At 67.1% G+C, this 26,091-nt stretch overlaps 3 protein-coding genes across 6 annotated transcripts in view; 1 reads left to right on the top strand and 2 right to left on the bottom strand.

The window, feature by feature from the left end:
- The first annotated feature begins 353 nt into the window (after positions 1 to 353).
- On the top strand, positions 354 to 11,736 carry SSBP4 (single stranded DNA binding protein 4). Of its 2 annotated transcripts, XM_075175644.1 has the most exons (18): positions 383 to 505; positions 1,382 to 1,454; positions 1,598 to 1,659; positions 2,633 to 2,717; positions 7,490 to 7,579; positions 8,368 to 8,451; positions 8,591 to 8,650; positions 8,766 to 8,835; positions 8,930 to 9,000; positions 9,648 to 9,715; positions 9,842 to 9,887; positions 10,014 to 10,049; positions 10,142 to 10,196; positions 10,316 to 10,386; positions 10,454 to 10,532; positions 10,744 to 10,772; positions 11,196 to 11,297; positions 11,558 to 11,736. In XM_075175644.1, the coding sequence occupies exons 1-18, from the start codon at positions 450 to 452 to the stop codon at positions 11,585 to 11,587; spliced, it is 1,167 nt and encodes a 388-aa protein (XP_075031745.1). In that variant the 5' UTR covers positions 383 to 449; the 3' UTR covers positions 11,588 to 11,736. The 2 variants fall into 2 exon arrangements, with proteins under 2 accessions (XP_075031746.1, XP_075031745.1); XM_075175645.1 differs by lacking the exon at positions 8,368 to 8,451 and having other exon boundaries at positions 354 to 505.
- A 1,297-nt stretch (positions 11,737 to 13,033) lies between these two features.
- On the bottom strand, positions 13,034 to 17,577 carry ISYNA1 (inositol-3-phosphate synthase 1). The gene is given in 12 exon segments (XM_075175640.1): positions 13,034 to 13,277; positions 13,279 to 13,453; positions 14,359 to 14,576; positions 14,657 to 14,770; positions 14,848 to 15,012; positions 15,086 to 15,301; positions 15,379 to 15,528; positions 15,608 to 15,801; positions 15,876 to 16,005; positions 16,220 to 16,381; positions 16,467 to 16,591; positions 17,498 to 17,577. Coding segments are annotated over 11 exon segments (1,773 nt in total). The 5' UTR covers positions 16,581 to 16,591; positions 17,498 to 17,577; the 3' UTR covers positions 13,034 to 13,142.
- A 4,894-nt stretch (positions 17,578 to 22,471) lies between these two features.
- ELL (elongation factor for RNA polymerase II) overlaps positions 22,472 to 26,091 on the bottom strand; it is a 56,532-nt gene continuing 52,912 nt past the window's right edge. For 2 of the 3 annotated variants that reach the window (XM_075175617.1, XM_075175618.1), the window contains exon 12: positions 22,472 to 25,881. In XM_075175617.1, coding sequence (XP_075031718.1) covers positions 25,777 to 25,881 — 105 coding nt within the window. In that variant the 3' untranslated portion in view covers positions 22,472 to 25,776. The remainder of the gene's footprint in view (positions 25,882 to 26,091) is intronic. The other variant, XR_012677573.1, reaches the window with a different exon arrangement.

Here is a 26,091-nt window from a genome sequence, read left to right as displayed (position 1 = left end):
CCTCCGTGTCCACCCCCTCGCCTCTGTCCCCACCCTCTCATCTCCGTGTCCCTCTGTGCCCGTGTCCATCCCCTCGTGTCACTGCCCCTCCGTGCCCACCCCCTCGCGCCCGCGACCCCCCGTGTCCACCACCTCCGCGCCCGCCTCCCTGCCCCTCCCTTCCCACCACCCCCCTCTCCAGCCCCCCGCGTCCCCACCACCTCCTCCGCGCTGCCATCGCCCTTTTAAGAGCGGCGGGCGCGGGCGGGGGGGGGGACGGCGTTGCTGGAACAGCCGCGCGGGGGGAGGCGGCGGCGGCGCGGGGACCCCCGGCCCGGCGCGGCGGTTTCAAGCTCCCCCGCGGGCGCGCGGCCGGAGCCGCCGGGGCCGGGGCCGGGGCCGGGATGGCGGCGGGGGACCGGGGCCGGGGCCGGGGCCGCTGACAGCCGGTGCCGCGCCGCCGCCCCAGCATGTACGCCAAGGGCAAGGGCTCCGGCGTGCCCTCGGACGGCCAGGCCCGCGAGAAGTGAGTGCGGCGGGGGCGGGCGCGGGCCGGGGGCGCGGAAGTTTGCCGGGGCGGCCGCCGGGGGAGCGGGGACGGAGCGGGAGGGGGGGATCGGGGGGCGGGCGGACCCCCGCGGCCCCGCCCCGCCGGGGCGCACCGGCAGCCGCCGCGGGGCAGCGGGAGCCGTCGGGGCTCGGCCGGCCACCGGGGCCACCGGGAGCCGCGATGCCCCCCCCCCCGGCGTTGCCGTCCCCCGGGGCACCGGCAGCGGGACCCGGCATCCCCGGCTGGGCCCGTCCCCGCCGTGCCCCGGTGCTCGGGGCCACCGCTGTCCCCGGCCGGGGCTTCATCCGGCCCCGGGGCACCTGCCGGAGCCGGGGGGCTGCACCCCGCCACGGCCCCTGAGCCCGGCCACCCCCGCGGGGTCCCCGCGGGTCCCGTTGCCCGCTGCCGGGGGGTGATGGAGCAGTGGGGCCGGCTCCCCGGCGTCCCCCAGCCAGGGGACACCCGTGGTGGCACTCGCCCCTCGGCCACATCCCGCGTGGGACGTGTCACCCACCTCATCCCACCGACGGCAGCCGGGAACCGGGGCGGCCACCCCGGTGATAGGGCCGGTTGCCGTGGAGAGGCGCCCGGTGTCACCAGTGGGACCCGGTGTCACCGTGATGCCCGTGGGGGTCCCTCGCAGGGAGGTGACATCGAATCCCCCCCTTAATTCTGCACTTATTTAACGGGGGCTCCATCCTGCCCGTCCCCCGCGTCACTCGGGGTCCGTGGGACGCGGCTGTCACCGTCCCGCTCCGGCGGTGACGCTGTCCCCGCAGCGGGGGCACCCCGGGGGCGGTGGGTCCCTGGTGGGGGTGCCCTGACACCCCGTCCCTGTCCCCGTCCCCGCAGGCTGGCGCTGTACGTCTACGAGTACCTGCTGCACGTGGGGGCCCAGAAATCGGCCCAGACCTTCCTGTCGGAGGTAAGGGGGGGGCCGCACCTCCCAGCCCCCCCATCTTGCAGGCTTGGGGGGGGCCCTGCACCCCCCGCGGCTCCCTGAGCCCATCCCCGGGGTGTCGGGCCCGGGCAGGCGATGGCTGACCTCCCCCGTGCCCCTCTCCGCAGATCCGATGGGAGAAGAACATCACGCTGGGCGAGCCCCCCGGCTTCCTGCACTCCTGGTGGTGGTGAGTCGGGGGGGGGCCGGGAGCGGGGCTGGACCCCCCCTCCCCACGGCGGTGGGGCTGGGATGGGGGCCGGGGGCTGCCCCCCCCTCCTGCGCCACCGCCACATCACCTCGTACCCCATAAACCTGCCGCTCTGCTTTTCCCATCAGCGATTTCAGGGGGGCCCCCCCCGACATCCCGGCTACGCCCCGGCCCCCCCGCCCGGCCCCTCCAGATGGATCCAATTTGGCACCAAGCGTGGGGCAGGGGGGGGTCCCAGCCCGGGGCCGGACCCCCCGCACCCGGGGGGGCCCCGGCAGAGCACCCCGGGGGGGGGATGGTGATGCTGGGGGGGGTTATGCTGGGGGGTCTCACCCTGGCGTGGCCGTGCCGGGGAGGGGGGGGCTCAGCAGGGCACAGGATGCGGCCGTGCCGGGCGCCGCGGTGGCACCACCGCATTTAGCCATTTCCAATAAACGATTAGTTGGTGATTTATGGGGGGGGGGACAGCTAGGAGGGGGGGCACGGCGCCTGCCAGGCCCTTAACCCTCCTGCTGCCGGCACCCAGCCACCACACCCCAAATTTGGGGGGGCACCTGGAAACAGCGCTGGGGGGGGGACACGCACCACCGGCCCCTCCGCCGTCCCATACCCACCGCGGGCCCCAGGGCGGGGGGTGCGGGCGGCGGGACCCCCCCATCCCGTCCCGGGATGCTGCAGCCTGATGTAAAGTCCCAGGAATTTGGGCTCCGGCCGTAGCGACCGTTTCCAGGGAAAACAGGCGGCAGCGCCGGAGCCGGGAGGCCCCCGCCATGCCGGGGAGGGGGGGGGACACAGCACCGGCCCCCCCACCGCGCCGGCCATCGGTGACACGAGTGTGGCTGGGCTCAGCCAGCGGCGGGGGACGTGCCGCGGGGCACGGCGGGTGAGGGCAGTGTGGGGGGACAAGGACACATCTCGGGGGGGGTCCTGACCCGCTGTCCCCCCCCTCCAGCGTCTTCTGGGACCTGTACTGTGCCGCTCCCGACCGCCGGGAAACCTGTGAGCACTCCAGCGAGGCCAAAGCCTTCCACGACTACGTGAGTACCGCGGGGCTGGGGGGCTGGGGGGGCCCTGTGCCCCGCTCCCTCCCCCCACGCTGCCCCCCCTCACCGGCCAGACCCCCGTGCCGAGGACGCCGGCGGTCCGGGGGTTAACGTCGGCTCTGCCAGCCCCGGCCTCGCCAGCGTGGGTGACCTATTTTGCAGGGTGGTGCGGCGGGGGGGGTAATCCCTGGGGGCCTGGCTCAGCCCCCCCCAGCCCCCCCAGGGACCCCAGCGTGCCCATCCCCCACTGCCAACCCCAGGGGCGACAGGGACCCCCGGGGTCCGACCCCATCCCGCGGCGTGGGCGAAGTAACGGGCTCTCGCTTCCCAACCGGGGGGCACCCCGACGGGGTTGGGGTCCCCCCACCTTACCCGGTGCCCTGGGGGGGCCATGGCCGTCCTGGGGCTCGGTGGGACCCCCCGCCCCATCACCGGTGGGACCCCCCCGCCACCACCGGCAGCTCTGCTCCTTATCGGCGCCAGCCTTGGGCGAGTTAATCATTGGCACAGAGTCAACAGCCCGGCTGCCCGCGTGTGCCCGCTCCTGCCAGGGCCGCAGGCAGGGCCGCAGGCAGGGCTGCAGGCAGGCGGGGGGGACGGGAGGTGGCAGGAGGGGAGCCGGGTCCTGGGGCGGTGGGGACCCGCTGGGGGGGCTGCGGAGGGCACCGTGCCCTGGGCTGGGGTGTGGCGCGTGGGCCCAGGGGGGCGGGATGCGGGGTGCTGCGGGGTCCGTGGTGCCGCGGGGTGCTGCGGGATGCGCGATGCTGTGGCGCGCGCAGGATGCCACGGGATGCGGGAGGCCGTGGGGTGCAGGGTGCTGGGGGACACAGGGTGCTGTGCGGGGGGCTGTGGGATACGTGGTGCTGGGCAACGGGGGCTGCTCGGGGGTGTGCGGTGCTGGGGGACGCAGGATGCCGCGGGGTGCTGGGAGATGCGGGATGCTGGGGGTACACGTGCCCTGGCGTTCAGGCTGCCGTGGGATGCAGGAGGCCACGGGGCACGCGTTGCCCCCCGACCCTCTCCCCATCCCGCTGGAGCAGGGCCGGAGCCGCTCCCCCTGCCCCCCCCATCCTCGCTGGGTGCTCAGCACCCCACAGCAGCACCCAGCTTGGCGGGGGCGGGGGGTGACCACACTGCTCTTTGGGACACCCCTCACCGCTGCGGGGACAGCGGGTCCCCGCGGGTGCGCGTGGGCACGCGTGTGCCTGCGCCAGCACCGCGGGGGCTGCCGGGGCCGGGGCTGCAGCAGGGCCCCCCCTCCTCGCCGCCCCCGGCCCCCGGCGCGGCGCAGAGCTGATTTCCATGCTGGAATTAATGAGGCTGCCGGTGCGGTGACGCCGGGGACGCGGCGCGGGTCAGGCCGCGTTGCCATGGCAGTGCTGCCTGGCAGGCAGAGCCGGGGCGCTGGGGACCGCTGGGGGGGAGCCCCCGCAGCCCCCACACTGCACCCCACGGGATGCCCGGCGCAGCCGCGTCCCCATCCCGGTGCCCGTCGACCGAACCGGTACCCAGGGGGTGAACTGGGGCTCCCCGGCATGGAGCGGGTGCCCCTCGCCCTCCCATGGGTGTCGCTGGGCCGGCCACCCCGGGGCGCATCGGGGCCCCCCCCCGCGAGCGTCGTGGGGACGGTGACCCCGCAGCACCGGGGGTCCGGCGGGGTCCGACTGCGTGCGGCAGCGGGAGGAGCGGCGGCAGCAGCCGGCCCCGCAGCGGGGTTTGGGGTCTCCCCTCGGGGTGCAGCGGTGTGGGGAGCCCCCAGCCTGCGCCCCCCCTGCCGTGTCCCCCCCCCTTTTCTCCCTCCTGACCTTGAGCCTGCAGGAGGAGCCGAAACTCCCCAACCTGTTGCCATGGCAACTCTGCTTTGCATCACTGAGTGACGGGGGGGGGCCGGGGGGGCCCAATTCAGTCCCCGCCATGGGGGGGGCAGCACCGACCCCCTTGTGGGGCTGGAGCGGGGGGGGCAGCACTGGCCCCGCTCCGGGCTGGGGGGGTCAAGCACCGTCTGCTGTGGGGCAGGAGGGTGGGGGGTCCCCAAGAGGGGACCGGGCCTGCCCCCCCAGGCAAAGGCCGCCCTGCCATCCTTTGGTGGCTCTGTGGGGGCTGTATTGGCCCCACGGCCATGGGGTGACGCTGCTGCCATCGCACCCTTCACCCCCCCCGGGTGATGGGGACGGACCCCCCCACCGTGCCGTGCTGGGGTGGGCAAGGGTGGGTGGGCACCATGGTGGCTGCGTGATGACTCCGTGATCAGCACCACGACGGGCTGCGTGGTGGGACCGTGGTGGGACCGTGGTGAGCTCCATGGTGGCTCTGTGATGGGCACCGTGGTGGGACCGTGGTGGGACCGTGGTGAGCTCCATGGTGGCCCTGTGGTGGGCACCATGATGGGCGCTGTGGTGGGACCGTGGTGAGCTCCATGGTGGCTCTGTGATGGGCACCATGGTGGGTGCTGTGGTGGGACCATGGTGGGACCATGGTGAGCTCCATGGGACCGTGGTGAGCTCCATGGTGGCTCTGTGTTGGGCACCATGATGGGCGCTGTGGTGGGACCGTGGTGAGCTCCATGGTGGCTCTGTGATGGGCACCATGGTGGGTGCTCTGGTGGGACCGTGGTGAGTTCCATGGTGGCTCTGTGATGGGCACCATGGTGGGTGCTGTGGTGGGACCGTGGTGAGCTCCATGGTGGCTCTGTCTTGGGCACCATGGTGGGTGCTGTGGTGGGACCATGGTGGGACCATGGTGAGCTCCATGGGACCGTAGTGAGCTCCATGGTGGCTCTGTGATGGGCACCATGATGGGTGCTGTGGTGGGACTGTGGTGAGTTCCATGGTGGCTCTGTGGTGGGCACCATGATGGGCGCTGAGGTGGGACCGTGGTGGGACCGTGGTGAGCTCCATGGTGGCTCTGTCTTGGGCACCATGGTGGGTGCTGTGGTGGGACCATGGTGGGACCGTGGTGAGCTCCATGGTGGCTCTGTGATGGGCACCATGATGGGCACTGTGGTGGGACCGTGGTGAGCTCCATGGTGGCTCTGTGGTGGGCACCATGGTGGGCGCTGTGGTGGGACCGTGGTGAGCTCCATGGTGACTCTGTGGTGGGCACCATGGTGGGCGCTGTGGTGGGACTGTGGTGAGCTCCATGGTGGCTCTGTGGTGGGCACCATGGTGGGTGCTGTGGTGGGACCGTGGTGAGCTCCATGGTGGCTCTGTGGTGGGCACCATGGTGGCTCTGTGGTGGGCACCATGGTGGGCGCTGTGGTGGGACCATGGTGGGACCGTGGTGAGCTCCATGGTGGCTCTGTGGTGGGCACCATGGTGGGCGCTGTGGTGGGACCATGGTGGGACCGTGGTGAGCTCCATGGCGGCTCTGTGATGGCTTCAGGATGGGCACCGCGGTGGGCTCCGTGGTGGGACCACCATGGGCTCTGTGATGGCTCCCTGATGAGCTCCATGGTGGGACCGTGGTGGGACTGTGGTGGCCCCTGATGGGCGCCATGCTGGGGACACAAGCCCAGTGCCACCCCCATCACCCCAAACATCCCCGAGGCGTCCCCACCCCTCAGGGGCTCCCCAAAACCCCAGGGCCCAGCCCGGGGGCCACTGTCCCCTACTGCAATGGGGGCCAAGGGGTTAACAAGGAGGGATGCTGGGGGGTGCAGGGCGCTGGGGGCGGTTTTGGGATGGGGGGGGGCCACACCTCCTGCGCCCAGCCCCCCCAGTCCCTCCCAGTCCCCCCCCCAGGCGCTGTTGGTTTTGGCTGCCTGCACAGACTCCCATTGTCTTGCAAATGATCCCTGGGGCTGGGGACGCATCCTGCAGCTGGTAAATGAGGCTGAGGGCCGGGGACCCCCCCTCCACCCCCCGGACCCCAGCAGGCGCCGGGCCCCAGCGTGGGGCAGGGACCCCTGGCGGGGCGCCCCTGGGCACCCACTGTCACCCGTGGGCCTGGCGTCACCCGTCTCCCAGGCATGACCCGTGTGCTGGCGTCACCCGTGTGCCCGCCACGGGAGCCCCCGGGGTCTCCCCCTCCCCAACCAGCGTCCCCATCCCCCTTTCCACGCCGGTAGCACCCATGGGTGCCCCGACCCCGTCACCCAGCGGTGGGTGATGCCCCCCTCCAAGTGCAGCCGGGCCCCCCTCTCCTGGCAGCGGGCCGTGGGGCCGTGGGGCGGCGCGGGGCCCCCCGGGTGGAGGGGGCAGCGCGGGGTCCCCCCCCTTCTCCTCCTCTCCTACAAATTGAAACCAGTTGTGGCGGAGGGGCCGAGCCGGAAAGCCGGCACATTCCTTCCCTTAACAGCTCCCCTCGGACGGGGCCGGCAGGCGAGTGGGGCCAGGGCCCCCTGCCCGCGCCCCCGGCCCAGCCAGCCCCCCCGGGGTCCCCCCAGGGCCGGCCGCAGCCCCCCGGCCCCCCCAGTTTGGCTGGGACGGGGAGCGTGCCGGGTTCTCCCCGCGCTGCCCTCTCGCTCGCGCAGGGCTCGCTCGGCGTCGCCGCGCTGGCCCGGGTGCCGGGGGCCAGCGGGGCACGTGGGGACAGCGCGGCGGGGCGCGGGTGGGACGCGCCGGTGGCCCCAGGCCGCGAGGGTCGGCCGGCCCCAGGGCCCCCCGGTGCCGCGGCACGGACTACCGGGGATGGGGTGCAGCTGCGGAGGCCGGGGCCGGCCCTGCTGCTCCCCCGCGGGGTGCCGGGGTGGCGGCGGGGGGCTGCCGGGGAGGCGGGGGACGCTGCCGGGGGGGCCCCCGCGGTGCTGAGCTCTCCTTTCCCCGCAGAGCGCGGCGGCGGCTCCCAGCCCGGTGATGGGGAACCTGCCCCCCGGCGAGGGCATGCCGGGGGGGCCCATGCCCCCCGCCTTCTTTCAGGTACCAGCCTGCCTGCGCCGTGCTGGGGGGCTGTGCCCCCCCCACGCTGCCTGCGGGGGGGCGGGCAGGGCTGGGGGGGGTCCCTGGTCCTGGGGTGTCATCCTGCTGCGTGTGCTCGCGCACGCGTGAGCGTGCCTGTGTGAGCATGCATGTATGTGCGTGTGTGTGAGCACGCGTGTGAGTGTGCGTGTGTGAGATTGCATGCATGCGAGTGTGCATGTGTGAGATAGCATGCATGTGTGTGCGTGCATGCGTGTGGGCTTGCTTGTGCGTGAGCATGCATGTGTGAGTATACATATGTGCACATGTATGTGTGCATGCGTGTGTGTGTGAGCATGCACGTGCGTGAGCGCATGTGAGCGTGCACGCGTGTCCTTGCAGAGCTCCACGCGTGCATCTGAGCACTGCGTGTGTGCGCATGGTGCAGGTGTGTGCACAGAAGGCTCGTGTGCGCGCAGGTGTGCAAACACACGTGTGAGCACACGCGTGTCAGCCCGTGTGCATGCCACGGCCCGCGCACACAGTGCTGGGGAACCCGGTTGTGCTCCCCACGCTGTGCGCAGGCGTGTGCATGACCTTAGCGTGTGCGTGCAGCCGGGGGGGGTCACACGAGCCAGGGTCCCCCCCCCCCCCCCCCGAGCCCGGTGCTGCCCCCTCCCCGCACCGCCCCGGGCTGGGGCCAGCCCCGTGTCCCCCCCACACCCCCCACCGGGGTGCCCCCCCCGGGGGCCGCTGCCCCCCCCTCGCCAGGCCCCCCCGCCCATAACCGTGTTTTATTTCTCTTGAAGGGACCTGCGGGCTCTCAGCCATCACCCCACGCCCAACCTCCGCCCCACAACCCCGGTGCCCCCATGCTGGGGCCGCACAGCCAGGTAAGGCTGGGCACAGCCCGGCAGCCCCCGGCCGCCCCCCCCAGCGCCCGCAGGAGTGCCCCGGCCCCCCCCGGCCCCCCCAGGGTGATGCCGCAGCCCCCCCAACCCCGGCTCAACCCCCCCGCTCCCTCTCTTGCAGCCCTTCATGTCCCCCCGCTACCCCGGCGGCCCCCGGCCCCCGCTCCGGATGCCGAACCAGGTGAGGTGGTCGCGGACGGGACCCCCCCAGACCCCCCCACGTCAGAGTGGGTGCAGACCCCTCTGGGTGGGGGTCCTGCAGCACCCTGACCCGCTGTCCCCCCCCGGCTCCGCAGCCTCCCGTGGGTGTCCCCGGCTCCCAGCCGCTGCTGCCCAACGCCATGGATCCAGCCGCACGGTCGCAGGGTGAGTTGGGGGGTCCCCGTCCCCATGTGTGTCCCCCCCCAGGTCGGTGGGGGGGCGCTGCGGGGTCTCACGCCTCCCCCCTCACTTTGCGCAGGGCATCCCGGCATGGGGGGGCCGATGCCGCGCATGAACCCCCCGCGAGGCATGGCCGGCATGGCCCCCCAGGTGAGGGGGCACGGGGGCCGGGACCGGGATGGGGCCGGGGATGGGGAAATATGGGGACAGGGATGGGGACTGGGATACAGGGGTGGGGTCAGGGATGGGGACGGGGACAGGGATACAGGGATGGGGACACGGGTGGGGTTGGGGATGTGAATGGGGACAGGGATATGGGGATGGGGATGGGGATGGGGTTGGGGACACGGAGATATGAATGGGGATGGGGTTGGGGACCAGGATGGTGACAGGGAGGTGGGGATGGGGACAGGGACTGGGATAGGGATGGGGCTGGAGACAGGGATGGGGATGGGAATGGGGAGGAGGATGGGGTTGGGGACAGGGAGATCTGGAGATGGGGCTGGGGATAGGGATGGATTTGGGGACAGGGATACAGGGATGGCAGTGGGCTTGGGGACAGGGAGACATGGATGGAGAGGGGGATAGGGATGGATTTGGGGACAGGGATGCAGGGATGGCAGTGGAGTTGGGGACAGGGAGACATGGATGGAGAGGGGGATAGGGATGGATTTGGGGACAGGGATGCAGGGATGGCAGTGGAGTTGGGGACAGGGAGACATGGATGGAGACAGGGTTGGGGTTGGGGACAGGGACGGAGCATCCCGGTCCCCGCTGACCCCCTGCTCTCCCCGCAGACCTACGGCAGCGGGATGCGGCCCCCCCCCAGCTCGCTGGCCGGCCCTGGCATGCCCGCCATGAACATGTAAGGCACCCCCCCACCATGTCCCCCCACCCCGGAGCTGGGCAGGGGGAGCTGGGCGGCTGCACAGGGTGGGGGGGGCCCAGGGACCAGCAGGACCCCCCCTCACCTCTCCCCGTTGCCTTCCAGGGGCCCCGGCGGCCGCGGGCCCTGGCCGAACCCCAACGCCAACTCCGTAAGTTGGGGAGGGGGGTGAATACCTTGGGGAGGGGGGGCTGGGGCCATGGGAGGGGGGCTGGCTGCGTGCCCCCAGTGCTGACCCCATGTCCCGCCATCCTGACCCCCCTCTTGTCCCCCCCAGATCGCCTACTCCTCCTCGTCCCCCGGGAACTATGTGGTGAGTATCGGGGTGCGCTCGGGGGGGGGGGGCCTTGCTGCAGGTAAACCCACTGTGGCCCCCCCCAACCCGCCTCCCTCCTCTCCCCCCAGGGCCCTCCCGGGGCCGTTGGCCCCCCCGGCACCCCCATCCTGCCCAGCCCCGGAGGTGAGTGTCCGCAGGGAGCGGGACGGGACAAGGCGCAGGGGAGGGGGACGTCGTGGGGGGGGGGGGAGCAGAATTTGGGGTGCCATGCTCACCCCCCCGGGGTGTGTGTGTCCCCCCAGACTCCACCAACTCCAGTGAGAACATGTACACCATGATGAACCCCATCGGGCCCGCGGGGAACCGGCCGAACGTGAGTGACGGGGATGGGGGGGCCGGGGCCGGGGGTCCCGCATCGCTCACCCCCCCTTCCCTTCCAGTTCCCGATGGGGCCCGGACCCGAGGGGCCCATGGGTGGCATGAGCACCATGGAGCCGCACCACATGAACGGATCCTTAGGTGGGTGCCCCCACCCCACCCCCGCCCCGGCCGGGGGTGTCGTCCCCCCGCCCAGCACCCCCGGGCCCTGGCGGTGGTCCCCAGCCCTGCGGCCGCATCCTGCGGTCCGTGAGCTCCACCTGCGGGCGGCCGGGCTCCGTGCAGCCCCCGCCGCGGCTGGGGGGGGACGCGGAGTGGGGGGGTCGCTAACGCGCTGCCGTCGTCCTTGCAGGCTCCGGGGACATGGACGGGCTGCCAAAGGTGAGGGTGGGGACCTGAAACCCCGTGTGCTGCGACCCCCCCGTGCCCTGGGACACCCCCCCGTGCCCTGGGACCCTCCCCTGTGCACTGGGACCCCCCCGCCTGGGCAGACCCCATGGTGCTGGGACCCCATGCACCAGGGCATCATGTACTGGGACACCCCCCCCCCACGTACTGGGACTCCATTTATTGGCCCCCCCCCTCCATGCACTGGGCCCTCTCATGCACTGGGACCCCCCCCATGTACTGGGACCCCATTTATTGGGCTCCCCTATGCACTGGGACGCCATGCACTGGCACCCCCCCCCCCATACACTGGGACCCCATTTATTGGGCCCCCTCCATTCACTGGGAACCCCCATGTACCGGGACCCTGCACCATTTCCCCCCTCCCCACTAACATTTTTCTCCCCACCCCCCCAGAGCTCCCCCAGTAACCTGGGGGCCCTGAGCAACCCCCCCGGCACCCCGCGGGACGACGCCGAGCTGAGCAGCAATTTCTTAAACCCCTTCCAAAGCGACAGCGTAAGGGACCCGGCGGGGACCCCCGGGGACCCCCGGGGGGGCAGGCGACGAGGGCGGGGGGCCCGGGGGGGGCGCGGCAGCCGGGGACCGGGGGGGACAACAACAAAGTCCCCGTGGCGGACCCCCCCCGTGGCAGCGGGGGGCTCGCCTTGGCCGAGCGGCCGGGAGGCGTGAGGTGGGCGGTGTGGGGGGGCAGCGGTCTGTGTGCCCCCCCCGGCCCCCCCCCCCCGCTAACCCTCTGGTGTCTCCGCTCTCTCTAGTACTCGCCCAGCATGACAATGAGCGTGTGAGCCCAGCGCCGAGGCCGCCGACAGCCAGACGCCCACACCCACCAGAGAAAAAAATAATTAATAATAATTACCAACCCCCGCCCCCCCCAAAACACTAAACAAAACAAAACAAAACAAAAAAAGTGGAAAAAAATAATAATTAGAAATAAGTCATGCGACTTATTTACTGCCCACCCACCACCCCCCCCCCACGCCCCACGCCCCGGGGCAGGGACCACCCCAGCGCTGGGACCCCCCCCTGCACCGCAGACCCCCCCTGGGGTGGGGGCAGGCACTGGCTTGGGGGTCTGGCACTGGCGGGGGGGGGGGGGCTGGCGGGGGGGTGTTTTGTCCCCCTGGGGTGGTGCCAGACCCCCAAGCATGGGAGGGGGATTTTTGGGGGGGTTCACAGCACTGTGCCCCCCTCCAATGGCATGCTGCCCGGCTGGGGCACATGCACTTAATTGCAATTAGCTGCAATGCTAACGAGCAATGCCCCCCCACCACTGTCTGGGAGGGTGTGACCCCCCCCTCCCAGTTCTCCCAGTACCCTCCCTGCTGGGCAACCCCCCCCATCCCACGAAGCGGGGGGAGCCCATAGCCAACCCCCAGCCCTGCCAAAGCCCCGGGGGGGGGCCATACCACCAGCACAGCCCCCCCGATGTGGGTGCAGCCCCCCCCTCCAAGCCGGGGGCACCCCAGGCTGTGCTTTGGGGGGGGGCCAAGCCATACCCCCCCCATGGACCACCCCCCCCAAGCGCTCTATAGGGCAGGCCCCAGTGCAGAGAGCAGCCCCCCCGGCAGCGAGCCGGCCCCGGGGGGGGTCCCCGGCCCCCCAGCCCCGTCTGCGTGCTCAGCCAGCACTGTGATCCCCGGCCCCCCCCGAGCGCCAGACCGGGGCCCCCCCCCACCCCCCCCAGGGACCACTTGTAAAACTTTAATATGAAGGAATTTTTTTTTTTGTGTGTGTTTTTTTTTTTTCCTGATTTTTTTTCCTCTTTTATAACAGAAAGGACCTCAACACCCCCCCCCCCCAAAACTGCCGCTGCGCACCCCGGCCCCTCCCCTGTACAGCCCCGTGCCGGGGGGGCCCCCTCATGCCCCCGCCGAGGTGGGGGGCAGCGCCCGGCCCCCGTAGGGGTAGCGCCCGCCATAGGCGTAGTCGTTCTGTGTAGGGACCCCCCCCGATTTCTAGTCCCCAGAGCCTTTAGAGCCCCCATTGCTTATCAAAACAAAACGGGGGGGACCCCCCGAAAAAAAACCCCAACAACAAAAAAAATACAAAAAAAATACAAAAAAACCCAAAACAATGAAAAAAAAAAAACCCTCCCCCTCCCGTCCCCCCCTCCCCCCCCCGCATCAATAAATGTAATTTGATTTTTTTTCAGAAGGCGCCGGCGTTCGGCTCTCGCTTCGCCCAGGCTGGGGGGGCCGGGGGGGCCCCAGGAACCAGGCGAGACGGGGGGACACGATGTGCTCCGGGTTTATTGGCGGGTACAAAGCTTCACAGTTTCAAGTTGGCGTCGGAGCCGGGCAGCACCGAGCACTTGGGGAGGGGGACGGGGGGGGGGACGGGTCATGGACCACCTCCCCCTCCCACCCCCAGACCCCAAATCCACCCCCCCACCCCCCCTAAAAAGCTGATCTGAAATACAAACAGGCGCCCGCCGTTAGTCGGCCCCGTCGACGTGGAGGGGGGTGCGGGGGGGTCCCGGTCGAGGGGCGCCGGGGCAGGGGTGCCCGTTGAGCTGGGTGGCTGCCGGCGCCTTCTTGGGTGCGAGGGGGCAGGCGGCCCCCCCGGGGCAGGCACGCTTCGGGCTGGGCACCGGCCGCTGCATCTTGTGCTCCAGCAGCATGTGGTTCTGGGGGGGCAGCCCCAGGCAGGCCCTGGGGGGGGAAAGGGGGGGCTCAGGGATGGGCACCCCAGTACTGGGGAAGGGGGACGTGATGGCACCGGGCAGCCCGCGCACCAGGAGCCGGCAGTGTTGGGGACACCGGGTGTTGAGCGACCTGGGCGTTGGCCACTGGGACCCGCTGGTGCTGGGCACTGGGACCCATTGGCATTGGGACCCACTAGCACTGGGCGCCCCAGGCATTGGGCACTGGGACCCACTGGTGCTGGGACCCACGAGCATTGGGACCCATCATGTTGGGCACTGGGACCTGTTGGTGTTGGGCGACCTGGGCGTTCGGCACTGGGACCCATTGGCATTGGGACCCACGGGTGCTGGGACTCACGGGCATCAGGCACCGAAACCCCCTGGCACTGGGAACCCCAAGCACTGGGCACTGGGACCCACTGGTGTAGGACCCCCGGGCATTGGGCACCCCAGGCATTAGGTCCCGGGGTCTGTGGGTGTTGGACACCCTGGGCATTGGGACCCACTTGCATTGGGAACTGGGGACCCATCCACACTAGGGCCTGCTGGTGCTGGGCATCACCAGGACCCACCAGCAGTGAACCCAGTGGACGCTGGGACCAGCAACCTTTGGGCACCGTGCACCAGCACGCATCAGCATTGGGCACTGGGACCTACCGGTGCTGGACCCAGGGACCCACTGGTGGCACCAGCACCGAGCACCAGCACCCACCAATGTTGGGCACCCCAGGCCTCGGGCACCAGGACCTACTGGATTTGGACACCTCATGCATGGGCACCCATGGGCACTGGGACCCACTGGTTGGCACCCTGGGTATCGAGCACCGGGACACCTCTGCAAGCCCTGGGTGCCACCACGGGCACCGGGGTGGGTGGGACCTGGCAGCCCCGAGCACGGGGACCCCGGGGTACCTCAGGATGTTCTCGATGCAGCTGCGCTGGCGGAAGAGGGCGTTGACGACGGGGGTGCCCTCGGGCACCAGCGGGGCCTTGCAGAGGAAGGCGACGATGGAGAGGACGCTGTGGAAGCCCTGGAACTCGGGGTCGGCCTCGGTGCAGAAGGTGACGCGCTGGCACAGCTCCGTGAGGATGGCCAGGTCCAGGATGATGGGGCTGGCCAGCAGCGAGTCCTGCGGGCGCCGAGGGGCGGGGGGTGAGTCACCCCCCAGGGACACGCCCCCCCCGGGGACACCCCGGTGGCCCCACGCACCTCGCACGTGTTGTGGATGACGATGGTGTTGGTGCCGCCCATCATGATCTCCGACGTGTACTCGTCCAGCGCGCGCTTGCTGTCCCCCACGTAGGGCACGTACTTGATCACCACCTGCGAAGCGACGTCCCGTCACCTCCCCGACACCCCCCAACGTCATCATGTGTCCCCCCCCCAGGTCCCCAACTCACGCAGTGGTCGGGCTTGTCCTGGGGGCCATAGAGGACGGGGTTGGCCTGGACCGTGTCGTCCACCACGTTGCTCTTGGAGATCTCCTTGGAGCGAAACTGCTGCGGGGCCGAGAGGTTCTTCCCGTCGTTGTTCCCCAGGTGGTTGTAGCTCACGATGGACTTGGTCTGGGCAGGGGGTGCAGGCAGGTCACCCCCCGGCACCCCCCGGCCCCCCCCGGCCTGCCCCCTCCCCACGTACCTTGAGGCCGGCGCCCACCAAGAAGTCCACCAGCACCGACTTGAGTTTGGTCTGACCCGACTTGAAATCGTCGCCGCAGATGAAGACGTCGCACTGGGCGGCCAGCTCCACCGCCCCCGGCACGAAGGTGTTCTGGGGGGAGCCGTTGATGTAGGCGCAGCCCTCCAGGATGCTGGCCACGGCGAAGAGCGTGGACGGGGACACCTCCAGGCCTCGCTGCGGGGACACGGGGCGGCTCAGCACTAGCAGGGCGGTGTTGTCACCCCCCCCGGCCCCCTCCCCTGTCCCCTGACCTCGATGGCCTGCAGCAGGTTGGCGGCGGTGTCGTTGAGCCCCGGCACGACGTCACAGAAGCGCTCCGTGTTGGCCGTCCAGAGGACGATGACTTTGTCCACGCCGCTGGTCTCCTTGAAGTCCTGGATGTCCCTGCGGATCTGCTCCACCTGGATGCCACCAAGAGGGACACATCAGCGCGGTGGCATCCCCTCCGTCACCTGTGTCCCACCACCGCCCCACCAGGACCTGCTCAGCCATGGACCCGCGGAGGACGTTGTCCGCCCGCTCCTCCTGGTTGGCGGCGATGAACTCGGGGATGTAGATGGAGGGTCGGGGCTTCATCTTCTCCAGGTGGGGCCAGAGCTGCTCCTGCAGCGGCCAGTCCAGCACCTCCGCCCGCCGCATGGCCTCCGCCAGGTTCAGCGAGGAGATGTCCCAGCCTGGGGGACCGGGAGTCACCAACCACTCAGGGTCCCCCACCCCATCGCGGGGTCCCCCCCCGCGCCCCACCTACCGTCGAAGACGATGTCGTTGGGGTGCACCATGGGCAGCAGGTCGCGGAAAGGCACGTAGACGTCGCCGGCGGGGCCGGTGCCCAGGCAGACGGTGGAGGCTTGGAGCAGGGAGCCGTAGTAGTTGGCTTTCTGGGATGGAGACCACGAGGATGAGCCACCAACACAGGGGGGTCCCCAGCACCCCCAAACCGGGGGGCCGGCGCTGCAGACCACCTCCGCAGGGGCAGGGAGGAGATCGGGGTGCAGGACCCAGGTGCAGACGGGAGCAGCTGACTCCAGGTCCCCATCCCTGCGGAACACCCGGGTCCTGGGACCTTGCTGGGGTCCCGCCGGGGACACCCACCTTGCGCCCCGTCTTGGTCATCCAGGACAGCCCCAGCTTGTTGGCCAGCACGGCCGCTGTCACCGTCGTGCCGTTGTTGCCCCCCCAGCCCACCAGCATCACCCCCAGGCGGGGGACATGCCGCCCCGTCCGGAAGGTGAAGCGGGTCGAGCACGGCCGCACCTGCGGGACAGAGATGGGGGACACATGGGGACCAGCAGAGCCACCTCCGAGCCCCCTGCCAGCCCCCTGCCCGCCCTGCCCGTACCTTGGTGACGCCGTTCTCCTTGCAGACGTGCACGGTGCTGTACGTGTACTTGGCCTCGATGAAGTCCTTGCTGTACGTGACGTCGGGGCTCTCCACAAGGAATGTCTCTGCCATTGTTCCCGGAGCTGGAATAGGAGGAAATGGGTGTCAGCCCCGCAGGCCTGGCACGCCGGGCCCCCACCGGGCCCCCCCGGGCCCCCCGCCCTGCCGGGACGCGGCTCCGGCACCGCTCCCTGCCAGGCTGTGCCGTCGGTGGGGACCGTTGGCTCCCTGCCCCGCGGCCTCCCAGCGCGGTGGCGGCACTGGGGCTGCCACCGCGGCCACTTCCCATGCACGCACCGGCACCGGCCGCTGCCCCTGGGACAGGGGGGGAGCAGGGGGGTGACCCCACCCCCCCCCACCCCCACCCCCCCGGCCCCAGGACCTCACTGAGTCCCCAGCAAGCCGGGAGGGTGCCGGGTCCTCATCCTGCTCGGGGCAGGCAGGAGGCTGTCCCCTCCCTGGGGGTGGCAGGGGGCACAGGAGGGCATGGGGGACTAGGGATGCTCCCAGGGGACATGGGGACAGGGCTGTCCCCACTCCTTGGGATGCAGGGGACATGGGGACAGGGGGTGTCCCTGCACCCTGGGGTGACAGAGGGTGCAGGGGACGGGGGCTGTCCCAGCACCCTGGGGTGGCAGAAGGTGCAGGGGACGTGGGGACAGGGGGTGTCCCAGCACCCTGGGGTGGCAGAAGCTGCAGGGGACGTGGGTATGGGGGCTGTCCCCCCACCCTGGGATGCCAGGGGGTGCAGGGGACGTGGGACTGGACCATGACCACCCCCATGGACCCTGGGGTGCCACAGGGGACGTGGGGACAAGGGCTGTCCCCGCACCCTGGGGTGCCAGGGGACACGGGGACAAGGGCTGACCTTGCCACCCCGGCGTGTCCGGGGGCACGGGGGGACACGGGCCCGGGGCCGCCCCCGCTCCCCGGGACCGAAGGACCAAACCCCTTCCCGGGGCGCCCCCGCCCTCCCCGCGGGCACTCACCGGGCCGGGCCGGGCCGCGCCGGGCGCGCTGGAGGCGGCGGAGCCGGTGGCGGTGGCGGTGCTGCCCCGCGGGGGATGATGCGATCGCGGCTGCGGCCGCCCCGGCTCCCGCCGCTTAATCGGCTCCCAGGACCCGCCCCCCCCCGCCGGCCCCGCCCCCCCCAACCGGCCCCCGCGCCCCCCCCGCACGTGCCCCGCCGGCACCGGCGCCCCCGGACCCCCCCTTGGGCCCCCCCGGCCCCCCCGGGCCCGGCCCCGCGGCAGGTGCGGGGCGGCCCCGGGCTCCGCCGGCGGCTCTTACCGGGGGGGGGCGGCGGCCGCGGGAGCGGGAGGCGAAGGCGAAGGCGGAGGGGAGCGGCCGCTGACCCGGGAAGGGGAAGTGGCGCCGGGGCCGGGGCCCGGGCCGGGGCCGGGGGTCCCGCCGCCGCCTTCCGGCTATTGACTGCCCCGGGCCGGCGGCTTCCTGCGCTGCCGGGGCCCTGCGCCTTCCCACGGGCTCCGTCCCACGGTGCCGCTCCCACGGTGCTGCCCCGGCACCGGCATCCCGGCACCCGGTGTCCTGCAGCCCCCGGCACCGGCACCCCAGCACCCCGCTGCCCCCGGCACGGGCACCCCAGAGCCCCCGGCACCCCGCTGCCCCCGGCACGGGCACCCCAGAGCCCCCGGCACCCTGCAGCCCCTCACATGGGCACCCCAGAGCCCCCGGCACCCCGCTGCGCCCAGCATGGGCACCCCAGAGCCCCCGGCACCCCGCCGCCCCTCACATGGGCACCCCAGAGCCCCCGGCACCCCGCTGCCCCTCACATGGGCACCCCAGAGCCCCTGGCACCCTGCAGCCCCTCACATGGGCATCCCAGAGCCCCCGGCACCCCGCTGCGCCCAGCATGGGCACCCCAGAGCCCCTGGCACCCTGCTGCTGCCGGCACGGGCATCTCAGCACCAGCACCCTGCCGCTCCCGGCACGGGCACCCCAAAGGTCATGGCACCAGCACCCTGCAGCCCCTCACAGGGGCACCCCAGAGCCCCTGGCACCGGCACCCCACATCCTGCAGCCCCCAGTATGGGCACCCAAAAGACCATGGCATCCTGGCACCCTGCAGCCCCCAGCGTGGGCACCCCAAAGGCCACGGCGGTGGTGCCCTGCAGCCCCCCCGGTGCACCCCACATCCCCTGGCACAGCCCCCTCCACCGCCGCCCCCCCAGCACCCCCTGCCCCGCAGCCCCCACCCCGGGCAGCCGCCGGGGGCGATGCCGGGGGGCGGCCGGGCCCCGTGTGAGGCCGCACCCCACATGTCGGCCATGGGAGCGCGGGGGGTGCCCGGGGGCCGCTCCCGGCCGCCGCGGAGAAAGGGCAGCGCGGCAGCGAGGGGCCGCGGCTGGCACCCCGCTCCACGGCCCCCGGGGGCCCGGCTGCCTTTCAATGGGCAGGCCCCGCTTCAAAGGAGCCCCCGGAGCAGGAGCAACGCCCGGGCGGGCCCCGGCCCCTTCCCCACCCTCGCTCCCCGCAGACGTGGCGAGGACAGCTCTGCTCCCCGCCGCCGCCACCCACCGCCCGCCCGGGGCCCTGGCTCCGTGGGGTGACGCTGGCATCGCCACCCGCGCTCCTGGCACGGAGCGGGACGGGACCCACCGGGGCCGGCCCCGGGGGCACCTGCCGCCGGCCGGGAGCGGGGCGGCCGCGGGGAGAGGCGGCGGCGGGCACGGCGGTGCCGGGGGGCCGCGTCCGGCCCCTTGGCCACGGAGGAACAATGGTCCCTTGGTGCCGGGCTGGAGGACAAAACGAGCCCCGCGCTGGAATGCCAGTGCCTCAGCAAATTATTGAAACAAAAATAACATTTCTTTGTACAATAATCCTGGGGCGGGGAGGGTCCGGGCAGCGCTGCCAGGGGCCCAGAACTGGTATTTTTCCACTGCTTTCCTTTTTTTTTTTTTTTTTTCTTCGCCCCCCTCCCATAACTCCCACCATTGTTCCTTCCCCCACTCCCTTCCCACTCCTCCCACGCTCGGCACCGCATGAGCGGGGCTCCCTTGTTCCTGCTTGCCCAACGCGTTCATGGGCCGGGAGCCCGGGCCGGCCGCCCAGCGCCTTCGCTCCCCAGCTGCCGGGGGGCTGGCAGGGGGCCAGGCGAGCCGCGGAGCCATAGCGACCGGCCCCGCTCCCCCAGCAATGGTGCCCACCCCCCTGTTCCAGCAGACACCCCCCTCCCATCCCCGGGGACGGGCATCCAGGCCACCGAGCCCCGGGGAGCCCCCGTTGCGGGAGCTGGGGCGGCACGAACTCCCCGGTGGTTCATTATAAGCAGGTTCAGGGCCTGATTCTGCGCGAGCCGAGATGCTCCGTGCGCTGGGAAGGGCTCGGCCGCGGGGGGATGCAGGCGGGAGCCCCCCTCGCCCCCCCAGCACGTCAAGGCCAACCCAAGCAGCCCCAGATTTATGTGTTACAGACACAAACAGCCCTGGCGCTCCCTGGCCATGTTTTCTTCCATTCACGTTTTGGGTTTTTTCCCCTCCTGTAAAACAATCCCCAGGCTGTGACCCGTCGTTATCTTTGCCTGCGCCAGCTGCTCGCAGCTCCTCGTCCTCTCCTCCCTGTCCCTATGCCGTCACCCTCCGGGTGCTGCGTGCCCAAGGACGGACCCACGCACGGAAAGGGACGGAGGAAGGGGTGATTCGGGGTGGTCGTGCTCGGCGGTGGAGGTGCAGCAGCCGCTCTGCAAGAGGGACCAGCACCATCGGAGCGTGTCAAGGACAAATTATTCTAATGAGTTTCCTCCTGTAAACGAGCCGTGAGCAAAAGGTGCACAGGAAAAACCCACGGTGCTTTTGCTGTCCCTCAAAGCCGACCGGGCCAGCCAGGACGCTGCGGGGTCATCTCTGCCTTCCCACACGTGCGTGACCCTAATTTAAGGGCAGCTTGTGTCGATACGGTGCAAAATGACACTTTTCCCAGGTGTGACCTGAACTATCGGAGCCCAGGGCTCCTCCTGAACCCGCACAGCGGGCTCAGCTTCGGCGCGCGGGAGGGGCACACGGGCGCAGCCTGAAATAGATGCTGCTCCTTGTCCCCACGCCGCGGTCCCGGGGGAGGCTGGCAGCCGGGCTCCCAGGCGGGCGCAGATAAGGAGGCAGCGGCAGGAGCCGGGCTGGCTCTGGCACAGCAAACTCAGCCAGTAAATTTCCACTGGGGCAGCTCTGAGTTAATGAGCTCAGTGCGTGACCCCGGCCAGAGCAAGAGCTGCCAGCGGTTGAGAGGAATTCCCCAGGAAAGCTGGGACGGGAGGGGACAGGGACCCTTCCTGCGGGAGCGTCCCCGTGCACGTCCCCACGCAGGTCCCAGGGGACAGGACCCAGCCTTTGATCAGATGAACACCCCGGGGCAGCCCCCAGGGGTGAAGCTCACATAAGCGAGGACTTAAAGACGGTAACGGGGGCCCGGGGTGTGAGCTTGTCTCAGAGGTGACATTTGAAACTAAAAACGTGATGATTCGGGGATTTGCGAGAGCATCAGCTCGCCCAACGCGGCTCTGCTCTTGCTCCGCAACCGAGTGCCCCGTGCGAGCAAACCCTCGCCGGCCGTGGGAGCATCGCCTCCCTGCGCAGGTGCTCCTGCTCTTGTGTCAGCTCCAAGGTCAAGGCTGCCTAGACAGGACCGAGCAGAGCCCTCCCTGTTCCCCCCCACCTTTAAAAAAAAGCCAAGGCATTTGTAAGGTGTTACTTGATTGCTGGATTATTTTCTCTTTCTCTGTATTTTGCTATTTTGGAGCTAGAATCCAGAATCCTGCGCTAAAGCAAGTGAGCTGACCATGGGCTCGTTACGTACACGGGTGGATCAAGCGAGACCTACTGCCAGCTCCTCGGGTCTCGAGACCAGTGAGCCTGGGATGCCATCCCTCTTAGAGGAGGGCATCCCAAAGCAGCAGCACAGCAACCACTGAAGGAAAACAGCAGCTCTTCAGAGCATATTATGGTACCGAGCAGTTACTGGAGGGTTTTTATACTCTCTTTTATTTTGCCTGCTGCAGCCGCAGTGAGCAGCAGACCCAGGGATGCTGCAGAAGCCAGGACCAGAGCAGCCGTCGTGACAGCAGAAAAAAGGGACGAAGTCTCGACACAACCGAGATGCTATTTGTATCCTGAGCTTTAGCCGGATGATTCAGACCCGCGGGTGGAGGTGGGAAGCTCCAGCAGCGTGGACAGCCAGCACAGCGGCAGCGTCTATGCCGGGCTCATCCCCACCTCGCTGCTCTGGCAGCATCGCCGTCCCTGCTCCAGCTCCCGACGGATGTGACTCACCCCCCACGCGAGCGAGCCCAGACGTCAAACCCAGCTCAGCTCCCGGGGAGGGAAACGCAGCAGCCCCTTCCCCAGATGCAGAGCAGCCGACGGGAGGCACCTGAACCAGGTCTGGACCCTCCCCAGCAGCCCCCAACCAGGGCAGAAAGGGCCACCATAACCTAGGAAGCTCCAGCATCGTCGATCCCAGGGAAGCAGCGAGGCCCTCGCCCACAGCACCTCCAAGCCCTCCCGCTGCTCCTGCCGAGCCCTGTGCTCGCAGGACCCCTCTCAACCTCCACGCCGACACCAGCGATGGGTGCCTCTTTCAAAGCAGCTTTTCCCCCCAAAAAACCTGGGCGCTAACGCCACTGGAGTGGGAAGACCCCCAGCTCCTGCTGCCGCTCGGAGATGCCGATCCCACCCGAGCACGCGAAAGGCTTCCCCAAAGAGCACGGCTGCTCCGTGGCAGCACTTCTGGGCGAGAGCTCTCCCCGTACGCAGCAAGCGGCTGGAAAATGGACGGCCCAGAGCGAGCAGCTTTTCCTTCTCGTGTTTCTTACCTACTGCTCCAGTACTTAAACTCACTCAACTGACTTGGTTCCTTTAAGCTTCCTGCTTTCAAACTCCACGCCAGCCATTTATCACCTTTCCCTTTTGAGTTTCCTTGCAGTAAGAAGCACTGAAAAGAAATAGACAACCTTATTGTTTGCTTGTTTTCCAATACAGTGAATTTATTATATGTTGCAAAATCAGCATTCAGCTTTTTAGTGTACAAAAAAGACACTAGCTCTTAAGAAAAGATTAGGAAAGCTGAAGACTATGCTGCCTTTAAATTGTAACATTTTGGCAAAGTGAAAAGCTCTTTTGTAAACTCCAACTCCATGGCTCAATATAGTTTTATCCACAGTACAATATTACAAAGTAAAACACAGTATCAATAAGTTAAGATCATACTTAATCACCTAGGACTGGTTTCTATTAACCCAAAAAGCACAAAATTTGCCTAGCTTCATAATCTCTAAAGAAAAAAAAAAAGGCAGATTCGACTACAATTCTTTAACACAGTCCAAAAGAAAAGTGAAGCAGAAAGTTGTTGAATGCTAATTGGGTCTCACAGTTTGGATATTCATTAAATATTTTCAGTTTTTATATTCAAATTTTAGAAGTTCCAGAATATACATGTAAATGTACACAATACATCTTTGTATACAACTCTGTTTGCAAAAATATCTTATAGCAGATGTATAAAGATTGAGATCCATCTCTATCCCCCTCCCCCCCCCAAAGCAACAAAAACCACCCCATTCAAAATATTAAGGATCAGAAGGAGAAGTGTTTCCATGGAAGAATTTACTCATCCTGGGTTTGTAGCTGCTGCCTCTTCTGCCATCCGAGTTTCGGGCTCCTCACGCACCGCAGTCGGAGATGAAGTCCCACCAAGCCCCGCGGCTCGGCGCGCTGCCGGGTGGACGCGATGGGTGGGCGCTGGGAAATTCAGCCTTGCCACCGAGAACACCGAAATTTGCGTAACGGCCGGCTGGCGGTGCCGCTCGCAGGTCTGGCGCCCACCGGGTTTTGCGGCGACAAATCTCACAGCGGGTCCGAGAAAGCACGGCATCCCGGTTCCTCCACGCAGCCTAATGCCCCCTCCCAGACCCCTGCGGCTCCGGTGAAATCCGCCTCGGTGCACAAATTCACAGCCACGGGAGGTTTGTTGGAATCTTAACCTAAGCGAGGCTTGAGCTCGGACATCGCCACCAGCCACCGCTTAAGAAACTCCTGCACCAGTCGGTGCAAGACCCCACTGAGCAGGAGGACAAAGTTTTCTGGACAAAAGCTCCTCGCCTTTAACTCACGCATATTTTCCAGCTTTCCCTGACGAGCAGAAGCACTGGAGGCAGGCAACGTTACACGAACAGGTACGCCCGCAAGAGAAACGGCTCCCTAACCTCCAGTCGTCTTTATTCGGAGAGGAAGAGATGGGACCAAAGTGTTCCCCAAGCCCCGAGATGCTCGTCGGGACTTCCCTAGGGGGGTCTCTGGGGTGCTCACCCTATGGACCACCGCGCTCCTGGGACATCACATCTCTTCCCCCCCTCTCCTTCACCGCTCCGCTTCTGAACAGGTTTGGTTTTGCAGACCAGCAGAAAAAGGTGGCTGTCCAGTGGCAGTCCGTGGACCACGGCCGGAGGGTCGCCGGGCCAGTAACGCGCAGCTCAGCCGCGTCCCTTCAGCCGTAGACTTTCGTTTGAAGAACGGGATGGCAAAGTCCTGGTGAGCGCTGGATGCAAGGCGGCAGGGAGAGAAACTCAGAACATTGCAAGTGACAAAGCAAAGCGGTGGTCCTGGCCGGACGACGCAGCAAAACCAATCTAGCCAGAATGGAATTATTAATTTTTTTTTTCTTCTTTTTTTTTTTTTTTTTTTTTTTACACAGCAGATGGACCCACTTTTTGGGGGAGGCGGAAAAAAAAATACTCCTTGTGTAAGAACTGTTTCCCTCCTTAACTCTGCCATTCCGCTCCTTCAAAGGGTGAAAGACTCTTCAGTGCAACCTCCAAGGGAAGGAGACGCCACAGGAAAGTAATCCTTTACTTTGAGATAAACGGAAGCGGGAAGAAGTCAAATCACACAGGCTGGCAGGATTAAAAGGGGAGAGGGGAGAAAAAGAAATAGCAGAGTTAAAGGACACCTTTGTGCTTTTTGGCGTGTTTCTCACACCCTGGCCATACTCTAAAAATGTTCCCTTCAAGTCCAAAAAAAAAAATAATCAAGAAGAAAGCCTGCACCGAGAAGCTGGCTAGATAAAGCAAACAGTGGAAGTGACCCGCATGGGAAAACACTACCTTACTTCTCTCACGCTCGGGCGCCTGTTCTGAGAATGATTTTCTGCTGCTGCTTCTTTGGAAAGACACAAAAAACAGAAGAAGAAAGCATCGCACCCCCCGTTCCCCCCCCCCTCCTCTCTCATGGGTCAGTACAGGTAATAAAATAACTTCTCTGGGTAACTATCCGATAAGCTTTAGTAATACTGCAGTTATAAGACAGGAAAGGTTCTGAAACGCTTGGCCTAAAAGGAAAAGGGAGGCACAGTTTTAGAAAAAGATGCTTTTTTTTTTATACAAAAATAGACCATAGTCTCATTAGCAATTAATAAAATTGGCTGCCTTGGTATAAAATTATAAAAGTCAAAGACAGACAGGTCTCAAACTTCCCAGCATTAGTACGTGAAGGTTAATGCAGGCAGACTGGACCGCGCATGCTGGAGAGGCCACTGCAAAACGTTTACGCCCGCTGCTTCCAAACGCACAAGCGGATAAAAAAAAATTGTTGGTTTTTTTTTTTTCTTTTTCTTTTTTTACATGAAGGATCCACTTCTGCACTGCGCAAGGCACTCAGTGCAGATCCCCGGGCTGATCCCCTCCTACTGACACAACCACCTCAAGAGAGCACACACCGGAGATGACAAAAGCAGGAACAAACAAGGAGAGCTCTGGGTACTTGGTGTATTTAACGCGGTGCCATGTAGAGCAGACAGCTTGCATATGAACAGTCGCAGGTGCCAGAGAAGGAGGTAACCTAGCAGCATTCCAGTTCCTCACCATTTGAAGGACAATTTGTAACCCAGTGGACCTGGGCCAGGGGTAATTACACTTCATGCCAAACTTTAATCCATGAAAACTACTGATTCTTAACCTTTGGGAGCTTCGTTCACTTTAGGCAAGTTTTCCCTTAAGTGTCAAACGCTGGCTTCAAATAAGCAGATTTTTTCATTTGTTACATTCCGACATTCAGAGAGGCTAAAACTCGAGAGGACCGTGCCGGGCGCTGGGCTTGTGACCCGGCTCAGACGCGGACATGACAGATTCGGCATCGTAAGTAATCCCCAACTTCTTCAACCACGAGGAATTAATGCTCGTCTCTGAAAGGAATCTAGTTGTATAAAAGGGAACGTAACGTCCAGGTGACTTTTTTTTGCCCTACCCAGTCCAGATTAGTGCCAGCTAAAACTGCTGTTGGTCATACTCTGCTATCAGTTTTTTAATATGAGCCAGTTTGTTGTGGAGGTATTCGCAGCGGTTCTTCTCTTGGCTGTAATTGGGGTTAGTCTGTAAAGAAAAATGAAAATGCAGTGACGGAAGGCAATTCCTCAGAACTTGGTGACACCTATGCTGAACCCAGATGAGGCTACCGGACCTCGAGCATAAATATATGACCAAGGAATGAAGCCCTTCTAGCTGGAGGAGCAGATACCCATTTAAAATGGGCCCACTCTGGTCAAACAAGGCAAAGAACAAAATCCCTTTTCATCAGTACCC

This window comes from Calonectris borealis, chromosome 28 (assembly GCF_964195595.1).
Source record: "Calonectris borealis chromosome 28, bCalBor7.hap1.2, whole genome shotgun sequence".
Classification (NCBI taxonomy): domain Eukaryota; kingdom Metazoa; phylum Chordata; class Aves; order Procellariiformes; family Procellariidae; genus Calonectris; species Calonectris borealis.
The sequence above is the reverse complement of the archived record's forward strand: the minus strand, read 5'-3'. Positions and strand labels throughout refer to the sequence as shown.

Bases quoted from the DNA above. Each gene is read 5' to 3' on its own strand.
- SSBP4 (XM_075175644.1), top strand. From the start codon at position 450: ATGTACGCCAAGGGCAAGGGCTCCGGCGTGCCCTCGGACGGCCAGGCC. The intron at 1,660-2,632 runs GTGAGTCGGGGG...CCCCCCCTCCAG, and splicing joins TTCCTGCACTCCTGGTGGTG to CGTCTTCTGGGACCTGTACT. The intron at 10,533-10,743 runs GTGGGTGCCCCC...TCGTCCTTGCAG, and splicing joins CCACATGAACGGATCCTTAG to GCTCCGGGGACATGGACGGG.